The 23,922-nt window shown below is 47.9% G+C and overlaps 1 protein-coding gene across 10 annotated transcripts in view; it reads right to left on the bottom strand.

Moving 5' to 3' along the window:
- PIK3CD (phosphatidylinositol-4,5-bisphosphate 3-kinase catalytic subunit delta) overlaps positions 1 to 23,922 on the bottom strand; it is a 59,231-nt gene that overhangs the window by 13,952 nt on the left and 21,357 nt on the right. For 2 of the 10 annotated variants that reach the window (XM_056330551.1, XM_056330548.1), the window contains exons 2-11: positions 10,806 to 10,879; positions 10,278 to 10,441; positions 8,587 to 8,815; positions 7,955 to 8,184; positions 6,927 to 7,106; positions 6,134 to 6,283; positions 5,721 to 5,810; positions 4,445 to 4,666; positions 1,247 to 1,343; positions 713 to 843 (exon numbers count right to left, since the gene is read on the bottom strand). In XM_056330551.1, coding sequence (XP_056186526.1) covers positions 713 to 843; positions 1,247 to 1,343; positions 4,445 to 4,666; positions 5,721 to 5,810; positions 6,134 to 6,283; positions 6,927 to 7,106; positions 7,955 to 8,184; positions 8,587 to 8,815; positions 10,278 to 10,418 — 1,470 coding nt within the window. In that variant the 5' untranslated portion in view covers positions 10,419 to 10,441; positions 10,806 to 10,879. Of the gene's footprint in view, positions 1 to 712; positions 844 to 1,246; positions 1,344 to 4,444; positions 4,667 to 5,720; positions 5,811 to 6,133; positions 6,284 to 6,926; positions 7,107 to 7,954; positions 8,185 to 8,586; positions 8,816 to 10,277; positions 10,442 to 10,805; positions 10,880 to 11,465; positions 11,891 to 12,163; positions 12,362 to 14,431; positions 14,548 to 15,348; positions 15,372 to 18,844; positions 18,996 to 19,167; positions 19,308 to 19,418; positions 19,483 to 23,922 lie in introns of those variants that run through there. The other 8 variants (XM_056330546.1, XM_056330543.1, XM_056330544.1 and 5 more) reach the window with 8 other exon arrangements.

A 23,922-nucleotide genomic window follows, 5' to 3' on the forward strand; every position in this document is an offset into this window, starting at 1 on the left:
GCAGGACCACCCTGCTCAGAGGTGTAACCTAACTGCCCATAGAGCCTCGTCCCTGGTAGTAATAAGAATGAAGGGACGAGCCCTTTCCCCGAAAAGGGCACATCCGCACACCCCATAGCCTGTGAACATGAGCCCTTCCAGATTCTTAGCACTGCCATGCGCTTGCCAAGCAGACAGCACCACCCAAGCCATGCTGCCCACTGGCACAATCCATTGAAGCTTCTGAGCCAGAACATGCATCGGGGGGCAGCATGCATCTATGTCCCTGGCACAGCAGATCTCCTTTCTTTCTTCTACTACTTGAAGAGTCTGGCCAGTTGCAGGGACGGATGGAAAATCCCCATACCACACAGCATGTCAACACTGTGCTGAAAGGGAAGGAGCTTCTACTTTCACCCATTTCCCCTTCACTCCTCTTCCTTCCTACAGGGCCTAATGCCACCTAATGGCGGCTCAGTTAAACTCATTTTTTAGACAAATGCTCACCTACGAAAGCAGCTTTACCTCAGTAATTCACAGCTTGGAAAAGTATTCACTCAAAGGTCCATTAGTTAAGTAAAAAAGTCAAATTTTCAATTAATATTATCTATTAATCAAGTTTGCTTGTATCCAGTCCCTGTCGACTGCTACCCAAGAGACAGTGCCATGTTCCTGGCACCAGCAAAGCTAGGGAATTTCTGTGCCTCCCCAAAAAAGCATCTGTGTCTCCTACCTGCTCAAACGACGGGTAATACACAGGATGTGATGCAACGCTGGGGAAGCAGATGACCAAGGCTGCTGCACTTTCTGTGTTGGGGTTGCACTGTACCGTACCCATGGGGTTCAGAAGTTCCCCTTTCTCATCTGAAAAGCAAAGCACATAAACCCATGAACCCAAATGTTCTGAAGCTTTGGTCCAGAAAGCAGAGAACAGACTGCTTCCAGCTCCATCCCTGGACACCACCTGGCCCTGGGCAGCTCACTGCATTTTCTTGACTTCTCAGAAGCGAAGTATACATGACATCTTTAGGACAACAGCAACCTCTTACACCATACATGCAGTACCAAGTAAAACAAGGCCTTCACCTCAGCAGGGCTCTAGATGCTGTCGCAATATAGAGCGGTAACTGTACTGGGTCTGCTAGTCTGAACTATTACGGCCCCTCCTACAACTACTGGACCACAAAGCAGAACGCTGCGGGGCTCCTGTCTTTGTGGTGGAGGCTGAAGATGCAAAACAGTGCAGTAGCTCTATCACCTGACATACCTGGAAAGGAGGACCACATGTGCAAGCAGCACTCCCCTGTTTTCAGCTGGTCTTTATAGTCAAAGAGCATGACATTCACCCAGGCAATCGGGCAGTCCTGCAAAGCAAAGGAAGCAGCTCACTTGGGTGCTACAACTGCAAAAGCTGGATGAAGGGATGAGAAGAGCTAAGAACAAAGTGAGATATCCCCATGCAAAGCCAAGCCCTCACAACAGCCAGAAATAAGGATTTATATAATCTTGATCTTTTCCAAGTCTGCAAATTGCTACAGGCATGTAACTTCCCATTCCAGAGTATGTAGGCACCCCCTCACCAAAGAGTTGCTGTGAAGAATATACCACCCTAGGCAGCCATGCCTGTCTGCTTACCTTTTAAGTTCTCCTACAATCAGAGTACAAGATGGCATCGAATTCAGATATTTGCCAAAACCTGGGGTCTTTTGTGTAGTGCTGCACACAACTATGTCTAAAACTTCATCACTCAATATTTTGCACTGCTGAAGAGTGCCTAAGTCTCCAGTAAGCCCTTGCAACTCTACACTGGGTATTTGAAGGAGCTGTGACACACATACTTTAACACTCCACAGTCTGAGGGGAAGAACAACCACCTTGAGTTTGAAGCAGGCAACACAGCACAACTTGAAAAAACTAGGCAAAGAACACTAGATATATCTGATAATGGGAAGAAAAGGTTTGGCTCCTTTGTACAATAATAAAACCTACCTATAGAAATCCAACTTTATGTTGCCAGTGCCATACCCCCCACTCTCTCCCCACCCCCCACCCCCACTCCTGAATAAATCCAACCCACAAATCCAACCCAGTCAGACAAGCCAGTCTTAATCTGGAGGCTGGAAACTCCAGCAAGTAAAGCAATTGGGACACAGCCAAGAGAGAGAATCCATCTCCCTGCTCTAACCCAGCTCCCTGCCACCAGAGCAGACAGACATATTCCACAAATGACCTAAGATTTCCTGCAGTCAGGTTCCCCAAATGGAACAGTTTACTTCATACGACAGTTTGAGCAACACCAGCATTTCACTCAGCTGTTCAGAAAACACCAAGGCTTAAGCACATGCTAGCACACAGACCGACTTGCAAAGAGATCACAAGGCAAAATTCTAGTGAGACGCACCCATGATATTTGAAGGGAACCACAGCAAGACATCTTGTTCACTGAGACATTCTACAGGACGGATCAGGCTTACCCCGAAGGTACACCAAAGGACTTGGTGGAAGTAGCAAAGTCAGCATTCTCCTCTAATGCGACAAAATTAATCGCTTCCAAGTGGCCTCTCGCAAAGCTTTGAGTTGATTTAATTAGACTAAGTATCTTCAGTAAAATCCCATTTGAGACATCAGCTTCTAGATCATAAAGAAAGGCCAAACAACCGCCCCCACCAGCAATAACCTTTTCTAACAGAGTAAATGACATCACAGCGCAGCACCTGCCAAAATGCAAGATTTTTGGTGGATAAAGTCCAGCAAAGCAACGATTCAGCACTGTAAGGACAGAAATATCTCCTGCATGACTTAGAGATGAAAGCCAACCCTCTGGGCGACACTAACCCTCTGACTCATTCCAGCCAGTCCGCAAACGTGCCAGTTTTTGTGGTTGTAAATGATTTAGTCCCACTTATCTGCTCTGGACAGTCTGCACAGACAAACAACTTGCATGTAATTAACCTCTGAGTACTGTAAGCAAAGCAAGCAAAAAAATTATTTATGAAAAACAAAAATCAGCTGCACTCTGACTGTAACTTCCTCTTACCAATCGTTTTAAATGAGATCTGAGCACCTCATTCAGAGCTGCAGCTGACCATGTGGAAAAATCCATTTCTGCAGAGCTCAGCTCCAGCAAATACTGTGATTTTATATTAAGAGCTCACCAGAATCTATTCACCTCTCACCAGTACCAGAACACACATGAACAAGATCCTCTTAACATCTCGGCTAACCAGGGTGGTTTTGTTTTGTCAATCAGAATAGGAAGATTTCCTTCTGACTGCTTCAAAACTGAAAATTATTCCAGTGTGACCACAAAAATGCAGCCTGTGGATGAATCAGATATTCTGTTCAACAAAAGCCTCCAGCAGGAGTTGGAGTTCTGCTATTCTTAAGCAAAAAAAACAATAAAAAGGTTGATCCTGGTCCTGGTCTCAAAATGTTTCCTGTCTGAAGTCTCCAACCCAGAAACAGGTCCACACAAGCAGGACTCATGGGCTGCTTGTTGCTCCCCAGACATCAGTGCTCTGTAACCCTGAGAACCCTATTGATATCAACACAACAAAGCTCAGTGAACTTCCCAGCAGTGAAAAGGAGTTAGCAGAACTGAGACCAAAATCTTCTGTGATCACATTTATCAGTCTCTCATTTCTCTCCACTCTACTAAAAGAGAGGATTAGTCATGCTATCTTTACAGCACAGTAACAGTGCTTTTGTGGCTGCAAAAAGTGTAATTTGCAGAGGAACAAATGCATTTGTTGCCCATAAAGAACGCTCTTCACATGCAAAGAGCTAGAGGCATCTTGCTTAAGTTCCAGCAATTCAGTTACAGGCTGCACTGAGACCTGCTTTTAGTTACTGAATTATGAACGGGCTAGAAGTTTTGGAGTAGAGGTGAAGAAACTGAGAAATATCACTACATGTCCCATTCAGAAGCTCAATACAAGAGCTTCCAAAGTGATTCCTGTCCCCAGTTTGCTGCGTCTGAACAGCAACCTTGAAGATTCTGCACTTCCATTTTACCTCACCTAAAGCTTTGCTGTAACCAGTGTTTACATTCCCCATTTTCTTCCCCCTTCTCAGCTGTTACTTTGCTACATGGGGGATTTGCATAAAAGACCTTACTAGAAAGAAGATGCAACACAGAAGATGGTTTAACCTCAACTACAAAACAAGGAAGTTGCAGAACAGCAAAACAGGGACATTAATATACATGATTCCTCTGTGTGTGCATTCAGATGCTGGGTATGTTTCTTAATGGTCTTTCTGGATAAGACATTACATTTAAACAACCTTTCCTACAGGCAGCCACTCATCAGTTTCCTGTTCCTGTTGAAGAAGTTACTGGTCATCAATCTGTAAGCTCTTATTAATAAAGTCTTCTTCTGAAAGCAATGGGCATGTAGCTCAGAACAGTGTCCTGTGCCCTCCAGCACTGGTAAGCCTCACTCAGTCCCACACTGGCTTTACTTACAGCTTTCTTGGACTTCTTCTTGGTGGAACGTGCCTTCTTTGCCTTCTCGATGACAGCATAGAGGGCAAAGCAGAGCCGTGCCATACGGGGAAGATCACAGATGTTAATATCAAAATCCAGCCTCTGCTTCCACACTGGTTCTGAGCATACATTCACTTCAGAGCTTGACACTGTCTTACACAGCATCTCATTGCCATGAAAGAGACCTGCCTGCACCACCAGCTGAGGGAAGGAGAAACAGGAGAATACCATGAATCCAGAGGGACTTGTTTACTGAAGACACGCGATTAGAAGAGGAACAGGACAGGGCATCTGTTCCCCTGAGCAGGGTGCCCTTACTTCTGTCTCTTCCCCAATTCTCTGACACATGCAAAAAGCAAAAAAGCTGCAAAGGCTCAGGAACCTATCATGCCGAAAGAGCAGGGCAGACACCAAGAGCTGGGCAAGTGCTTATGCCAGGCACATCAGCACCACAGGAGAAGGGCACATGCAAGCAGCTGTGCCTGCAGTGCAGCACGCTGAGCTGTCTGCGGGTGCTAATCTGCCTGCAGACCTGCACTCCTCTTGCCCGATCACTGTACAGCTGATAGGCCGAGCTCATCCCCAACTTCACCTCTTGTTACAGCATTGCTGGCTAGTCTGAATTACAGGAGTCCTCAACAGGAGGAGCTCCCTGCAAATGATGGGGCACTGGGCAGAAGAAATAACTATTCAATTGCCTGTTTCTTTATAAAGCGCTTTGCCCTGCAGAACACCTGTGTATGCGATATATTCTTGCCCTGCTTCCTCCCTTTCCCAAAGGGCAGCCATTCCCCACCTCCTCCTTCGCCTGCTCCCCCTCCGTGGCAATCCCCTTGCAAATCCCAGGGCTTTGCTGCATAATGCATCCTGTCTTAACTTTACCAGTCACCACCTCTCCCATCGCTCTCCCTTCCAGAGCCCAATTTCCCCTCCTCTGCTTTCTGCAGACTTCCCTGCCCCTCCACATCGCTGTCAAGCAACAGATACTAGCACAGGGCAGCAGCTCTGTTTGCTCCTCAGAAATTTTTGCAGTGGAGTGTTTTTAAGAACACATCGCTGGGCTGCTGGCTCGCAAGTTCCCTTCTGCTTCCTGTTGTGCTGCAGTTTAGAAACTGGCCAAAGGCTGAATGAAGCAGAATGGAGGATCACGTGAGATCAAGTTGTCAGCCCCTGCCTTCTCACCACACAAGCAAGACAGATGCAACTGGGAAAGCCAAAACACAAAACCAAAACCCCAAAGTGAGTCAGTACCTACCTTCATTCTCTCATCTGCATTGACCTTGCTGCCTTGCACCAGCTCAATGTAGAAAGACTGCTCTAAGGACCAGAGAGAGCTGTAGTTTGGCTAGAAAGAGAAAAGGGTTCCAATCAGAAATAGATGCAACCAAGACTCCTCAAGCCAGTGCTAGACTTCATCTCTCATCGCATGCTTATTGCTCCAACAGAACAGAGCATTGCATTGCAGGTGGGAGCTTTAGGGCTGTGACAAGCAGGGAAGTTGCGGAGGAAGCTGGAAGGCTGATTGGCAATTCCCAGCTCTCAGACCCTAGCCAGGAACCTGTCCTGAGGGAGGCAGGGAGAACCAGCTACTGTTCCCAGAGAAGATCAGCATCTCCATCAATGGATGAGTTGAGGGTGACCCCACTGGGTCACTGTCCCCTCTTTTACCTTTTTCTTAGGAAGCGGGGGAGGCTTGGGAGTTGTCTTTGGGGGGCTGGCAATACAATTGGTTTGCTCGTCTCTCATGGCAATGATAGCGGAGGAGTGTACCATCGTCAGGTGGGGTGTCAGGCCTCGGTGGAGGCAGCTGCGAACGTACTGCAAAGAGAGGATAAAGTCAGCACAGATGAAACGGACCAGGTTGGCAAGAGCAGTCAAGCAGATCACAACTGGCTGAAGCAGAAAGAGGTGGAAGGAGTAAGAAAAGGACACAGCAACAATCCAAATTCAGTTTTAACGTATCTCCTCTTGCTTTAATAAACCTGCCAGTCACTGCCAGACCTGAGAACATGAAGTGCCTTTTACAGCCGGCATTTCATCGACTGGCTCAAGTGGCTCCATTCAGGGAAAAAAACGAGAAGGATTCAGCGCTCCCAACAGCAGTTTGCCCTGCCAGGCCAACACAGGATACGGGATTACTTGCCCAACTTTCAGGAGGAGAACCCCCAGCCCACCATGCAATCAAGACGACATTTCCAGAACCATAGTCTATAAATGCATTTACACAGTACTTGGAACCGAGGGACAGGCTTTGAGCACGAGCCCTCAAAACACAAGGATCTGTTAGGTTTCCAGAAGTATCCCTTGCCCTAAGTAGCATCCAGGTCTTGCCACTGATGTGTTGCGTCCCTGTAAACAGCACTGCCTCCTGGATGGAGGATAACATACCTCAATCCACCCTCCCAGCAAGAGGAGGCCATATGGGAACAGACTCATTGATAAAGCAAGACACAAGGCTCACCTGGAACTGGTACAGGGGGTAGTTCCCATAGAGATATTCACATTTCCCATTCACCTGCAGGGTATAGTCCTCTGGCTTCTCCACTGTCTCATGGCGGAAGACAGTAGCCTGCTTCTTGATAGCATAGCTCATTAATGTGATGGGGAACTCCTTTGGGGAGATCTGGAAAGTGAAGCTCTCCTGCAATCCCAACAACACAGCACACACTGTCAAATACCAGCAAAGGGCTGAAATCAGCACAAGGAGCAGCATTAGCTCAGCAGATAGGCAACAACATTCCTGTTGCTGACGGTAAAGAGAAGGATAGGAAGGCAGAATTACCCACCCCGACATACACACACTAGCAAATAAGTAGGGGTGTTTGCCAAATTAGGCAGGAGCACAAGCGCAAGGCTGGGAATCAGGAACTTCAAGGCCAGTTTAAGCAGAATCACCCGTTCATGTGGTTGCTAGTCACTAAAAATCTTCCCACTGCCATTCCACCAGCCAGGCAGAGTGTGGCTAGGGACACCATGCTCAAACACCCTGCTCTGGAAGGCCCTTGTCCCATGGGGGTGGCTCCTGCCTTCATGCCCCCGCACAACATGCAAAAATAACATTAACCAAGGGTAGCAGGCAAGAACAAGGGCCCATAGGCAACACAGACCAATGCCTGCAAGCAGCGTAATGCTGAGCATGAGCTGAGCAGACTCTTGGGCTTCAAAACGACAGGCACATATTGGATTCCGTGGTCCTCTCCTACCCCAAACCAAAAAGCTTTCCACCACATGTACATGCAGCAACCTCAGCTACCAGCTAACCATTGACCCAACGCATGTTCAGGAAGGGGAACAGCTCCCTTGGTTGGAGGCTCAGAGTCTCCCTCCCAACCATCTCCACAGGCAAAGGAATCTGGAGAATGAAGATGGAACACTGAACACATGGCAACACTGTCCACGCATACATTATTCTGTCTCCAAATGCCCAAAGGTCCCCAAAGGGAAAGCACAAACCAGTTAAACATTGTCACAGAAAGGTTTGTGCTTTACCCCGCCAGACTGAAACTTGACGTTGACAAAAATGTTCTTGGTGGAGATATGTAGAGAGCCAGTCCCAAGGCCCTTGGCCATGGGCTCCAGCTGCAAGGGAAAGTTGTACTCCATCCAAGCTGCCCAGCTGAGCTGCTGCCGCTTTGCTGCTCTCTCCTCACAGAACTGGCACATTTTGGTGCGGAAATCATTCACCTCCGGATCCTGCACAGAGTCGAATTCATGCAAACCTAAGTGCAGAGTAAGAGAGAAAGGCTAAATAAGCGCCCGCACCCAATGGGGCAAATGAGCCTTTGATAACCAAGTGTCTATGAAACACTCTTCCCAAACACATGCTTAATTTGGCCAAAAGGAGAAGAGTCAGCCAAGCTACTAGCAATTGTTTATTGTTACTATGTACAATTGCACCAACTCAATTACTATAGCCCCTGCCAGCAGGAAAGATGGTCTGCACACACGCTGCTCTCCCTTACCAGGTCCACCAGAGACCAAGCTTTCTAACTCTGCCACTGGCACAGGCAGGGCTCCACCACCATTCCATACGTAGCAAGGCTGCCTGGGACAGCCTGTGCTTCACCTACAGCCGACATCCCTGCCACACTCCTGGCCAGACCAGCAACAGGGAAACTAACCTTTTCCAATGAGCAGGCTGATCTGGGAGTTAATAACCTTCTTGACCCTGTCTCCTTCTCGAGCCACGAGCCGCAGTACCGGTAAGAAGGGTTGGATGTCACAAAGCCGCCGCTGCTCATCCTCCAGCTCTTGCTGTTCCGCTGTCTGGTTGATGCACGTGAAGACGTATGCTTCGGGGTCACTGAGCATGTGGTACAGTGGCTCATATTGAGCATGTTTCCACACCACCTGGGCCAGACCAACAGCAGGGTGAGAGGACAGCTGCGCTGCCAGAACCTCACGTTCTCTTCCTGCCGCCCCACAGCCCCGCTCTCCCAAGGCACGCCACGTAGCAAAGGCAACGCTCAGCCAAACCTGCTCACGGCATTCCCGCACCTGCAGTCACAGGCAGCTTTTCAGCCAGGTCTGGTGGCTCCAGCTCCTGCTGAACTGCTGGGTAGATTCATTTCTACGTGCCATTAACTGACTTCCTTTTTTCATGCTTGACATTTGTTTCAGGCAAAGTAAATCCCTCAGCCTGGGTATTTACGTAGCCCCCACCTGAACACCTCACCTAAGTACTGGCTGACTGCCAGCCTTGTGAAACAGAGGTATTACTCCCACGAGAAGCAAAATTCGGTTGAGAAACCTGCCCCCAGTAACACAAAATCTGTGACAAGAGCCAAGAACTTCTCCCAAGTCTTCTCAACACTACCCAGTTCCCAAAGATCCTTTGCTCCCAAGTGCATGGCACTTGCACACGACTGTTCGCAACCCATTTCTTCCCTCTCACCCTAAGCGCCTGCTACAGCAGACAAAACCCTGGGCCTCCAATCTGACCCAGTGTGCCCACTGGCTGTAAAACAGAGCTGTAACCTCACAGCTAGAAACAATCAGCTCTACTTACAGGTTTTTTGGTTGGGTTTGTGTGGTTTTTTTCATCTGAAAATTGCAGCATGAGAAACCTTGGAATAATCTGGCACTGTGCTTCTGTCCCTTGTGATCTGTGACTCATCTAGGCCAGGTTGCTACTGCAGAGAAAACCTTTTCTGCTGTTTTCCTTCACTTTCCCCTAACCCTTCTTCTGGCCAGGGAAATAAGGAAGCAGCTACACTTTGTTTACACAGGGCTTCACTACAGCATTTTATTTCCCAAATGAAGCACTAAGAAAAATCCTTTAGTTACCATTTCAAATTTTCAGTATTCAATTTCTGTGAGGCAAGGGAAGGCTGGGATGGTATCCTGATTGCTTTGAGTCAGTCCAGCATTTGTATTTGACTGTTTGGGGGTGACTACTGCTTGCACATGCATACACAAGAGCTTTCATAATGAAAAAATCCAGCATGGGGACTGGCTGGCTCAGGTGAGCAGGAACTAAACATACAACGCACAAGCCCTGTGTGGCCGATTCAAATCTGCCCTCACTCCTTAAGTTACTCTTATTCTCATCCCGAGGTTGAGCAAGTAGCCAGAGAATGGCACCACCTGGCACCCTGTGGCAGTCTTAGTGGCTAGACATGGGTTTAGTGGCCTGCAGAGGCTGTCACAAAGGAGGGGCTCTCACAGCGAGTTACAAGGAACTGCCTCAGAGCAATGCAGAAGAAACCCAACTTGCACCGAGTGAAGAACCAACACATTTCCCCAGGTGTTCCCCAGAACAGAGTCCTCATCCCTAGAGACTGCGGATAAGACTGTGGAACAAGGCTGTTACCTGCTTGATGGTGCCCAAGCTGGCATTGCAGGACACAGAAAGGTTTAAGTATATGCCTGTGGGCAGCAGAAAGTCCACCTGGATGTTTTGATTTTCCCCCTTGGCCCAGAATTCCGTAGGGCAGTAAATGCCTGGTGGCATCCTGCTCACTTCTTAGCTACCACCTGCAAGAAAACGGGAAAAAGTCTGTTGCTGTTCACTACGTGATATCTCCTCAGATCTGTGCTGGGCTCTGTGGGATGTTAATGTGCAAAAGAACCCAAAGAAAGGAAGGGTAGTGTATCCTCATAGGTCAGGAATATATGCAGCTTAGTCAGATTTCCAGTTCAGAGCCTTTAAGCCACAGAGGCGTCCTTGCTATAGCATTTGCTTCTATCTCAATGCAACCCTTTCTGAATCTCTTCTAGACTGGGATTAACATCTACATTTGACACACAAAAATATTAATAATCTTCACTTGAGAACAAAAGCATTTGTCCCGATAGCTCATTTATGACCAAGCAGCCAACAAAACCAGTAAGTCCCTACCCCTTGCTTTGTAAGGCAATCCTCAGGCCACATGCTCCAAGCTCCACTTTGTTTTTCCAGAGCTCAGTTCCAGTCTGCAAGAGGGAAAAAGAGATGTTGTCAGTTCTGAGTATGCACGCATTTTTATACACACAGATAAATAATACTCCACTGTATATCCCCCTCCCCAAGGAAAAATGAAATCTAAGGCTCAGAAAATCAAAATAAGTTTGTTAATTCCATCTGCATCCTTTCACTTGGTAGGGCTCTACAATTTATTCTCAGTACACCCAAAGAATGCAAAGAAGAGAAAAAGAATCTGAATGCTATCAGGTACAAACTCCTGTTTTCAAACACAGAATAAACGCACACATGACACATGCCTAAAACAAAAGGCATTCACCACAAACCCATTGTACATCTTCTTCCTTAAAGACATGTAACACCAAAGTCAGTTAAACCCTCACACTCCATCCATTTGCCCACAAGCAAAATACTACAGCAGTACAGAACTCCAGTTTCCTCCACAGGTGACGGGCAGCAGCGCGTGGTGTGTCCCCACATGCAGGAAAAGCTTGGGACTGCTAGCATTAGCTCCCCGCAACAGAGAAGTGGCTGTAACTAATTCTCTTCAAACACCTCAGCAGAGAAACCAGCTCACCTAAATTCCTTCTCACTTACCAGAGTTCTTCCCCCAGGTCAGCAGAGAGATGCGCCAGCAGCACAGCCTGGAGGGTGCTCCCACAGCCGTGACTAGTAGCTGCTGTGGAAACCCAGGCTTCAGCCTCCTGCATTTCCTGGTTCTAAATTCAGCCCTGCACATGCCCCAAGCAATTCTAAGTGTCACTTGTCCTTGGCCTGTGACACCAGTACAAAATTTGCTCATTCACTACTTAAAAAATGGCTTTGCAGCTGTCAGACGGTGTGCAAACTTAGAAAGAGACTGAGCAACATGCTGCGGAAGATCTGGGTCTCCCAAATCATGAAGTCCGGCTGTCAGCTTCTTGTGAGCCAGCCCTACACTTCAGAATGACAAGGAGCCCAGCATCTTATCTGCCAGTGCCTGGGAGCACACCACTTCCCCATCAGCTGCAGGGTAAGGATTCCCAGAAATACGAGCTGTTTTATCTGTCCCGCTTCCTCAGTGCACACGCTGTATCACACGGAGACCGGATACAGCGACCACAAAACCACCCATGTGCCTTAAGAGGGAGGGAAGTAAAAAGGGGAGGAGGCAAGGTTTACAAGTTTGAATAAAGCAAACCAAGCTTGCCTTGTCTTCTGCTCATTAACAATTAAACCAGCAAGTTTCTAGAACAGCTGCTGCCTCGGCCTTTCCAAGGGCAACAAAAGCAGCAATCTACCACAACTCTACTGACCAGCAGAGACAGGAGTCACAACAACGGCTGAACTGCTTCCTTCCACTGAGGATTTCTACCCAATGCCACATCCCATCAGATGCATGAAGTACCTATCCAGGCTATTAGCACTACAATGTGAAGTTCAGGTTGCTCAATCCCTTGTCTTTCCAAACTCGCTGATCATCTCCTGACGTAGAGGGATTTTTCCAACAGAACCTGGAGCAGATATGCCAAAGGGAGAATAACTCTAGACTTGCACAGTCTCTGGAACTTCGTTTACCAAACCTCTCCCCTTCCCTTTGCTAAATTCAGAATGCTCAACTAGTTGGACCTCAGATCTGATCCAGTGTGAGAGTTTTTACATGAAGCGAGCTCTGCATGGATTAATACTCCGGCACCACCCCACTTCCATCTTCCCTTCTGTGCTGGGCAATTGGAAGAGTTCTCCAGGGTGTAACCTTGTTTGCACTATCTTGACCTCATCAGCAGAAGTAATTACAATTCTGTTTTCTCTGGGTCATTTTGCCATTTGTGAATAGTCAGATACAGCATCACTCCTTTTTGTCGGGGTTTACGCTGCTGGTGTTGTTTGAGATAGACTCTTTGTCCTTCACTGCAACAGTCTTTAAGAAAAAGGGATTCCCTGTTGCAGCTGTCAATTTTTAAAAGCCCCAGTGTCACCTCAGACTTTCACACTGGTGGACAGACAGATTATTGTTAAAAATCTCATATTGTGGTAGGGTTCTGAGCTGTAGGTCTGGTAGCCTGAGGTTCAAGTTAATCAACGCACACTTGACAGAAATTAGTTTACTGCACAACTTGCATATCTCTCAAAGCTAGGGCAAGCAACGGTGAGACAGAAGTTTGTGTTTTAGTGGGACGCAAACCCACAGAACAAAACTCGGGCAGATACACAGGCTATCAAAGACCCCTGCTTATCAACACCAGGCTGTAGCCACCCACTTTCTATAAGACACCCTCACTCCTCACTCTTCCTACTAGCCCAAAACATCTTCTTGCTAGAATACTTCCACATTCCCCCAACTACATCTTCCGATAACAATACTTCCTGCCCCAGCAGCCACATCTCCCACAACCCTCAAATACTTGTTTCAAGTGCAAGGCAGGTACGCTGCTGCCTTCCAGCTCCCAGAAGGTCAGAAGTTTCGCAGGACAGGATGCACGTGGCACTTGGCACCCCGGGGCTAAGAAGCAGAACAGACAACCAGAACACACAAAGCTCTCCGTCTATAGCTGGTATGTACCCATGCTCCATCCAAGAGAGATATACCTCAAGACGGGCTGGCCAGCTGATGTGCTTGGGTGGCCAAAAAAGTCCTAGCAAGGTGAAAACCCAAGCTCAAAGATCTGGCCCTCGCGAGGGCCAAGTATATCGTTCTGTGAACTTCATGCAGCCCCTGAACTGGAGGTAGCACAGAACGTCGGAGGAAACTACAGAGCCTCAAACACCTCCTCATTCATTTCTGGCAGCAGTCTTCCTCTGGGCCTGCTTGTACACAAGCTTGACCTAAAAGCTGCCCACTGGTACATATGTGCCCAGGCAGGACACCCAAGGTTGCGTGCCTCCAAGCCCTGCCATCATACTGTCCCCAGGCAAGGGTACTGCACAGGCAGGACTTGCAGGGGCAGTGTCTCATTGGCAGTGCTGTTGGCATAGCTGAGCACGGGAAAACAAGATGCAGTTTGCTCAAAACATTATTCTGTTATTTTCTGAGATGGGCAGGGCCCAGCTGCCCTAAAGAATCGCTCTTCCTATCCCACAGGAAGGGAGCAGTGGAAGCTGTTTTCCCAAAAGAAGCAAGCACACTTGATGGGAACCTCAGATCTCGCTAAGATGTGAGGAGTGACCAGCCACAACCCAAAGGGAGAGCCCAGCAGCTGGACAAGCAGTGCGTGGACTGGCTGACATACAGCATGGGCTGGGACTACCCTCTGCATGGGGCCATCGCAGCTGCTTCCTTCAGCCTGCAGATAAACAAGCTCTCAAACTGCAGAGCACAGTATCGCTTTGGACTTCTCAGAGAACATAAGAGGAAGAGAAATATATGCTGTCACACAACACAGGTCCCAAAGCATCAAGCATGTGCCCAGCAGCAGATTTCCATGGGCCCAGACATGAAGCTATTCCCCACAGTTCCCAGAGAATTGAAGCATACTCTCCTTTTCACACATTATTCTGCTCTGTGGAATATTTTGGTAAGGACAAGGTGAAAGTCTGTGCAAGACAGGCTTTCTCAGGAAACCAGGAATGAAATACACACGGACCTGTTCCACGTGGACCCCTGCCTCCGGTTCAGATGAGCACAACAAGCAGCAAAAACTCCCAGTAGTGGGCAACTGCTCCATAATCCCTCAGCAATTTTGAGATGTGGAGTCATGTCCTAGGGGAGCAATCATGAAAGATGCATCTGTTGGTACTAATCACTTCTTTACTGAGAGTCATATGGGCAATGAACCCATCTTACAATGCCCAGACCTCTTCATAGCTGGGCAGAAAAACATGGAGGAAAATAATCACAAGACAAAATTCCAGGTTCCAGATAAAGGCAAATCCTCAACCTCCTCTCCCCGCTTTGCCTCAAGTCCTTATTCCGCGAGAAAGCTACAGGCTGCTTTACCCTCCTTGAGGCTTGTCCATGCATTAATTGGTGTAAAGATAATAAATGTGTGTCTCTACCAAAGAGGAGAGATGACCAAGGCAGAGCTGATACGCATGTGGGACTAGGCCGTGTACCAGCCTGCCAAGCTGGAAGATAAAACCCCCTGTGTTACTGGATGCCACATAACAAACGCAGGCACAACATCAGTAACAGGAGGTAGCATATGTTTTGAGTTCACACACCCCGAGGAACACACAGTTGCACATAAAGGCAAATTTATGCAGAGTTTAACAGACACATTTGAAATTATCCAGACAGTATTTAACAAGCCAGCAGTCAACATAAAACACACTGACACAAATCTTTTCTTACAAAGTCTACCAGCCACAGCTTTGGTGTTTACAACATACAACTGCTATTGAGAGAAAAAAGAAGAAAAAAAAAAAAACAGCAAGCTAACAAGATCACACGTGGAGTAGTGTTCCACAAACCTCTGTGAGGCGGCAGCGTTAGACAGACACAGAAGCTCTAACGCCCACAAACAGATTACAAAATTACTAAACCCCAGGACTACAAAAATACCTTTCAAGTTTATAAGAAATGAGTGATGCAGAGCTCACAGGTGATGCGCCTTGTGTGGGAGACAGCAGGAAGTCAACATCCATTGCAGGCAACTGAGCTGGGGGAGGAGGCCACCGGAATTTTTACATACACACGTGCTTGACATGTCTTTACCGTGCAATCAATACACTTCGCAGTTCTGAATCAACCCTAAGTTTTCATAGGTGCAGATCCGTTTCAGTGAGTGTTCTGAAAGTTTTTTAAGCTTGGGACTGCTTTTTTGGTGGGAATCAAGGGGTAAAACAGGTCCACTGTACACTGCGGGCAAGTCATGTAAGCATTGAAGAATGAAGAACAGACCGGGAAACCTGCTGCAGCAGGTGAGCGTGTCGAACTGGGCTTGGGAGTTTTGTAGCCCCCCCTCCCCCCTTTGCAGGGCTAACTGGATACTCACACCTAGGTGCCAGCCACTTATCACACAGCAAAAACATGCTCTATCTGCTTCCCTTGTAGCATAAAAAATCCAGATTCAGGTGCCAGTCCCATGATGCAGATGCAACAGCAGCTCACAGTAAGACTGGCCTATCACAGGTCTGCCTGTTGACAAGTATTGACAACCTGGCTCTTTATTCACCTAAAAATGAACATGTGCTGGTGGGAGGTGCTGGAAACACAGCCTCAGGGGATGCCGGCTTGCAGAGGTGCAAGTGTCTGCTGTGCTGACCCATTCACCCCAGCTGAGCAGGGACCTTCAACGCAGCAGATCGGATGTGATGCTCTGGCCAGCCTACGGAATCCACAGCAAGCTGGACTGAGAACTCACAGCTGTCCCCTGCAGACAGCCACCAAGAGTGACCCTGAGCCTGGACATTCAGCTAGCAGCAGCCTTTTATGCCAGAAGAATGGTTTTGCTGCCTTCTTGAATACCTGCTAATAAAATTTTGGAGGTGGCATTAATAGCACAGATTTTGCTGTCATCTCAAGAAAAGCGTTTCCTTTACAACCTCCATTAAGCTTTCTGTAAAATACAGCTCAGTGTCCCAACTGTGCCGTTAGGCCACCACTACTCTCTTTCAGTTCCTGTGGCAGTATTGCACCTTCAGCAAAGGCCTGAGTTGCACCAGAGCTCCAACTGTCTCCAGCTCCTCCTTCAAACACACAAACACAAGTGTAAGGCTTGGCCCATGGACCAGGTAGGGAAAAAACCAGGACCCCTTGAAATCAGGTGTGGGGAAGCACTCAAGTACTGAACAATGCCTTTGTATCTCAGGGTTCATTTCCTCAAATCCTAGTTTAGAATATTCTTATCTCCTTTATTTGGTTTACTGCAATAAGACTCCTAGCTCCACCAAATACAAAAATCAAATAAAGGTTTTTGCATATTATCAGCTTATGCTCTGTATACTGATCTCATATCCTGCCACACAATTCCCTGCAGATTCATTTGTTCTTTCAACAGTAGTTTGTTGTTCATTCAGCTCTACATAGCAGAACACAGTTACATTGGTTCGAAACTGCCTTTTATTAGAGATTTCTAAGCCTCTGAATAACCACCTTTACTCACTACTTTGATTACACAAGCCATTAGGCTGAGGTAGATGTGCAGTGGAATCTGCCCAGGAAAAATGGGCAAGGGATGAAAATGCCTGTGCCTGACTCTTCAGGACCCTGAAATGCTACAGAGCACCCCTCTAGAGGCCGATACAAACCAGTGTTTATGTGCCGAAATCTGCATCCTCCATGCATCGAGATATCAGTGGAGAGCCCTGGATTTCTCCACCTTCCAAGGAAGCATTCTAGCTATGTGAAGACTACAAGGATCAGGCTTGGAACAACCACTGGATCCAAAGAATCCCTTGGCTTGTACTCTTCCCTTTATGAAATAAAGGCTCCCTTACTTTGAGCATTTATATTCCTCAATGCCTGCCTTACACATGCACATCCCCATAAAATGGGCTCGTAGAGAAAAGTAATGGGAAGCAGGACTACACTAATGTAATCTGAACTGGAGCTAACCTTGTTTGTGTACAGGGCTGATGATGAAAGGGGTTGTCAGCAAGGAAAGAGAGAGGAAAGCTGAAAGTACACGTGGTGATAAAAACAGGCAGCACTTCTATGGGGCTCCCAGCACCAGAGTAACTAGGGAAAGAGCAACAGGGCGATACACCATCACTGAAGCTCAGCAGGGCCTTAGATCCAGCCACAACTAGTAATAGCCAAAGGAAGCAAAAGAGGAGCTCAGGTAAAGCAACTTAAGAGAAATAGCAACGTAAAGCCATACCTTATTCTGGAAGTAAAATAGTATCACTAGAGAGAGGCAGAGGAACACCAGGGAGTAAGAAAAGTACCCGATGGGAGGACTCGAGAATCTTGCTCTGGTAGAAACTTTCAAGCAGCCTTTTAGGCAAGGTCACAGTCAAGCAACTATGCTTTCAGTATTGTCTAAGGAAACATCTAGTGGGAAACAGTATATTTAGCAGTTAAAGTAAGAGCTTGAAAGCTGACAAATTGCAAAGTTCAGTTTCCAACCTTGAGAGTCATTTGATGCACGACTTCAAACATCTCCTCTGTGTTTCAGTTTTCTCTATGCACAAGTATATCTCACGAAGGATGTTGTAATTCTTAAATGCTGGCAGAGTGATTTGGAATCTTTGCACTCCTGCTATTACTGCTAACAGGGGCATAGGCTGGGAGTTGGAGGAAATTGTGATAAATGAAAGCTTCTGGCTGAAGAGGTTGCTGAAATCGGTCTTTTTCAAGAGACTCCCATGGGTGGACAACACGTGTTGCTGATGAAAACAAAAAATAAGCCATACATTTCTAATGACCCTCCACCACTACATTCAGCTTCCTTTACTCTCAGGTTCCCACCTCAAGCACGTACCGTGTACCGTGCTTAGGTGTTATGGATACCTTCTTTAGAGGCCTCTTAGGAGACTCCGCGCCCTGCCAAGGCACACAACCCATGGCAAACCCGGCGCAGAGCCCCACACCGCTGCTGGCAGCTAACCCGGGCAGCAGAGCACCAGCGCAGGCATGGACGACGGACAGACGTTGCACAAACCTCTGGGTGACTCTCACGCGGCAGCGACAAGGTGCCAAACCTGCCGGGGGGGCCAGGCAGGGCCCTCTCCAGCGGGTGACACCATCGCTCTCGGCCCCTGGCCCCTGCCAGCCCCCAGCACATCTGTCCCTGCGGGGGCCCGGCTTCGAGGGCTGGCTCCCCAGGCAGCTAAAACCCCACGTCCAACACGTAGATTACCGAATCCTAAACCACCCAGTTTGTATAAAGCAGAAGCGCTTTTTCTTCAGAAAAAGCACAGCCCGTTGAAGGAGCCACTCGGATTTGCCTCAAACGGCACGGAGACACACGCAGGACCGAGCCACGGGGGACAGGGTGACCCTCCACCAGCCGCGGGGCCCGGGCCGGACGGAGACCCCCGGCCGCGGCGAGGGGGCAGCGCAGCGCCCCGGCCCCAGCCCCAGCCGGCCCCGCTCCCCCCGGCCCGACGCTCACCTGCACTGCTCGCCCGCGGCGCGGGGCTCCGGGCTGCCGGCTCCGGGCTCCCGGCTCCGCCCAGGCACCGTCTGCAAAGGGCCGCCCGCGCCCCGGCGCCGGGCACCGTCTGCAAAGGGCCGCGCCGCCGAGCGCGCACCGCCCACCCGCGGCCGTCGCCCCCCGAGCGCCCTGCCCCGCGCGCCGGGCCCGCGCCCCCCGCACCGCCGCGCAGCTGGGGCCGCGCCCCAGGCAGCAGCAGCCCCGCCGCAGGGCCGCCGCACGGCGCGCACCGTCACCCTCGGTCCCGGCGGGTCACCCCGCCGGTGCAGCGCCCCGGTCACCTGCGCGGCACCGGCTCGGCCAGCCCAGCGCGTGAGGAGATGCACAACCGGGAGCGCCGGTCCCGGCGGCCGCGCAGAGCGTGTCCCCAGCACGACATGGCTGCCACCCTCCCGACGCCGCCGGCGCCGTGCGTGAGCCGGGGACACACGCCTGTAGCGCCGGTCAGCAGCTCCGTTACAGCTCCGTTACCACCAGAGCTGAAACACGATGTTGAAGGTGGGCTCCAAACCCACATGTACGGTAAACCCACCCACACGGGAGATCCGGCATAGCCTGGGATTCGCTCTTTCCCTGGAAGGGGCTCCTTTGACCGCCTCAGCCCTGCAACTACACTTTCTTCACCTGCAAAAAGTTTTGTGCGACAGGGATGGGGAGGACCCCAAATCCCAAAGGAGAGTCAGGTGACGAGAAGACAAGGTGCCTGCGGGGCCCAAAGTAAGAGCAGGGTAGCCACAAGCTGTAACCTGCCTGGCGTCTCACTAGCACCTGCTAGTCACAGGAGAGAGAGGACCCAAGCACACCGTTACGTGCTGGGGACCAAGGACATACAGGGTACCTACCCATTTTTTTCCTCCCCCAACCGGTTGTACAGATCCATTATCTGCAGGGGAAGCCCACCCAGGCACCAAACCATCCTGCAAGGACCTCCCACCAGAGCCTCGAGGTGCCCCAAGGGTCAGCTGCTTCTCAGACACTCCATGGCATTGCCATCACATCTCTCTGACTTGTCACAGGAAACTAGCGGTTCCAAAGAAGTGGCAGATGGGGGTAAGAAATGTTTCCAGTGCTCAAAGACAATCGCTCTCCTCCGTCTCATTAAATTTTCAGCAGCAATTAGATATCCAAAACCCATTTGCTCATTTGAAAAACTCTTTCACATGTTTCCTCCTGCACTTGAGAAGTGCCCACCATACTCCGGGTCGAGAGTATGTGAACCTAGATTTGTGCTTTTAGTTATTTCACTCCCATACATGGAAACAATCTTGGTATAGGACACAGTGTCAGCATGTTGCCCTGGCTGGTCCTGCAATTTTATGACTCCCAGAATCACCATTTCTCCTAAAGCTTCTACTGCTGGAGGCATGTGATTAAGGTACATTTTTTTTTCCAGGTTATTATCCAAGAAAAACTCATTATTCTTGCAATCTGACTCATTTTTTCCCCCTGAACATCACTAGTTGGCAATACAGATACCTTGCCCTCGGTACAAACTGTGACTGTTGAAACATTCATTCTTTGACTCCATTCGAATCTCTACTATCATGTCTTAATGTGACCTTTTAAAGCTCAGAAACGGCCTATTTTAAATCATTGGCCCTGACATATGTTAAAGGTATGTTGAACAGACTGTTTACAGGAATTTGGTTTCTGTTCTGCTTTTTTTTTTTTTTCTAACAGTTTTTCTATTCATCATCTTCAAGTTTCACATGTAGGACTATACTGAACACTTACAGGACATATGCCCACACTGTGAGAAATTGGACAACAGAAACCATAGGGAAGGGAAAAGGAACTGAAAGTCAGAAAAATAGTTGCAACTGCTAGATTAAAAATCTGAGACCTTCAGGAAGAACAGAAAGGAAAGATCAATTTGTTGTTTTTCCTCTGTGTTTCTGAGAACAAAACAGTGCAAACGGGCGTGAAGAAAACGCTGGTAAGAAGGGCTAGTGGCATCCACGTGGCATTCTTTCAAATGCACCCAATATTAGGCACGTGCTCAGCATCCCAGTTCAAAAAGGCCATCTCCATCCCATTCCAATCTGGTATAAATTTACCCAGAGTTCATAAAGTTCCAAAAGGTTAATTTTGTATTCTTGGCTGTAACCTTTCTCTTGCCACGCAGTGGGCACATGCTCCACGTCCCTTATTCTGGTGAATTTGCCAGGAACATGATGCCATGCTCCTGCTGAGCCAGGGGTCAGCCTTGTCCTGCTTGGTGAATAATGCACACCCCAGCCCCAGTATTCATGACTGTCACACTGTGGTCCAAGTTTTATGCAGGACTCATTAGAAGAGCACAGAGGAGAGAAGAATGGTCACTTTTTGTATAATTGCAGGGACAGGTCTCTGCCACACCAGTTAAGAGCCCTGCCGTAATAACAATTAGGGTGAAATGTGGCAACTAGAGCTTGACTCCAAGCTAAGCATCAAGCAAAGAAGAAAAATCGGTGTCTAAAACCAACGTGGACATAGTTGTTGGGTAACACAAACTGACTCTCATTAAAAAAAAAAAAAAAATCAATTAGTATTTGCCATGCATAAACAAATTCACTTGGAAATAAGAAGGTATCTTCTCCCAGGCTGTATTATAAAGGACATGCACTGTGGACTATCCAGGGTTAACATAAAACTGTAGACAGCAGAAAGACAAATGGACACAAGGGATGAGTTTTTGGACATTCTGCATTGCACAACTGCAGGCTCAGGGTACAAGCCTTTGCAGGATAAGGAGTGCCCCAGAGCTCACAGGAGAGATGGGGGATTCTCTACAGATGAGGATGAAAACCCCACAGCGCTTGGCTAGAGCAAAGGGCTGCTGTCTATTATACATTTACCAAAGCCAAATCTAAAGTGTGATTTTCTTTTCATCTTTTGGCTTGTACTCCAGTTACAACAACTACTTCCATTAATACCTTCTTTCTATATCCCTTCAACAAAGCTTTTTCTGCACCCTTAGTCTTAATTATCAGTCTTTCATAGCTCCACTTATTGGCATTTATCCTCACATCTTTTTTTTTTCCAGGTTGTTTCCTCTCTGCAGTGCTCCAGGTACACCATTCTTGCACATCTGCTTATCATCTCAGCATCCCTTTACACAATGGACACGGCTGGAAACACTGGCTGTGCAGCTCCTAACCATCTCCCTTCCAATCCCTTTTCTACTGCAATGTGCTGCATGAGAAATTCAGCCAATGTTCATAGCCTGGATGAGACAGCTGGTTGGCTCTTGGAGGGAGAAGGAACAGGGACACAAAGGGGAGGATGACAACAAGCAAGTAATGTAACCACAGCGGTATTTACAGGACTGCCCATCAAGAACACTTTCAACTGCCTGCGGAGCACCTGGAGAGAAAATCACTGTGCCTGTTCTCCTGTGCCCCCAACCACAGAGGGGTCAGTAATTTTAGTAAATTGTAAAATTTATGAAGCTGCATTCACCACTTCTACAGGCAAGGCTACAAGAAGCCTCTCTTGTCCTCCACTGACTGGAGTATGTGATAAACAAACAAACCCCACTGAACTCGCCACATTTAATTGCACCACAAAGCAAACAGGAAGCCAGTGCAGTTTTTCGAGAGTTGAAACTATTTGCTCCATGTGGTTAACACTACCCAAAACAGGCGGGAAACCGCGTTTCTGCTTCAGCTATGCAGCTGGTCTGCAAATACGGCTGGTAATTTGCCCTTATTTAAAAGTCAAAAGAGGCTTTTTTTGGTAATCAGATCTGAAATAGGATCACAGCCGCGTGAAGTGTACAACACTGATCAACACCAGCAATCGCAAAGGCGGGGAGCAGAGCTCACCTGTGTAAGTACAGCCACAGGAGACACCCTTTGCTGAGCAACACCTATGATCAAACCCAACAGTATTTCAAGATTTGAAGATCGCCGTTTCTTCTTGCACCTTCCACAAAGGGTCTCTGTGCTATATAGCACAATGATACGCTGCTACAGGCTTTTCACTCTTTGTTGGGATTTCTTTAAACATACATACATATATAAACTGCATCTTACAGCCTCCAACTGCTTGTACACATTCATTTTCCTATCTTGAACATACCAGTTCTCCATCTTCAAATAGCCAGAGCTGCCACAGCCCTACCAATTATGATTAACTTCATAAACAGCTTAATACTGCTCCATTTTACAGATTTTTATTCAAGTAGGACACAATGTAAAAGATGATGGGAAGACTTGAACTTCATCACTTTGAAAATCAGCGTTGGTGCTCTAAGGAAAGCATTGACTAATCTAAACCAAGTGCAGATCCAAAATCTCCCAAACTTTGTGGGGGAAAAAAGGAAGACATGAATTCAGAATTTTCATGTCAAGCCCCAGTGATTATTTCTATAGCAGCCAGCAGTATGGTAGGACATTAGAGATAACAAACAAACCGCTGAGCTAGCCAGAAGCCAGAAACAAATGCAGCCCAGGGAACCCAAGCTCTGACCTAGCACAGGGAGTGCAAAAGCACAAACTTAAGTTAACATAAATTTCTGTTTTATAGAAATATAGCAGTACTAATAATAAATAGTAAGTGTTAATATATTCAGAATAGATACACTTTGATTTGTACTGCTTAAAAAACTTCAGTAGTATCTGCTGTAAACCCTGCATTCTCATGCTTTTCCTCCTTTGTTGTTGACACACAAGAAAAACCAAGACACAGAAATGAACTGGCCAAAAGTTACATAGGGGAATGGTAGAAAAATCAGGTTAAATCTCTGGTGTCCTCACTAAAGGACTTGTTTTATTTGGATAACAAATTTACTTGTAGTGCCAGGATTGCAGGTCAGTAGCCCCTGACATGGGTCTCTGGAGAGAACAGAAACTAGCAAAAGGCTGTGTTGAATAAAACAGAGGAGAAATTAATCACACCACCTTCTTAAAATGAAGACTGAAACGACCACTTCTCTCAAGAGCTCACTACCACATGTCTCAGGTTCCACTTTCCCCCAGCTCAAGTCCCACAAAAATGGCAGGTCCTCTGCTGAGGACAAGGCAGAAGATAAACACCAGACGAGGATGATATTT

The sequence above is a fragment of the Falco biarmicus genome, chromosome 3, assembly GCF_023638135.1.
Source record: "Falco biarmicus isolate bFalBia1 chromosome 3, bFalBia1.pri, whole genome shotgun sequence".
Taxonomy (NCBI): Eukaryota; Metazoa; Chordata; class Aves; order Falconiformes; family Falconidae; genus Falco; species Falco biarmicus.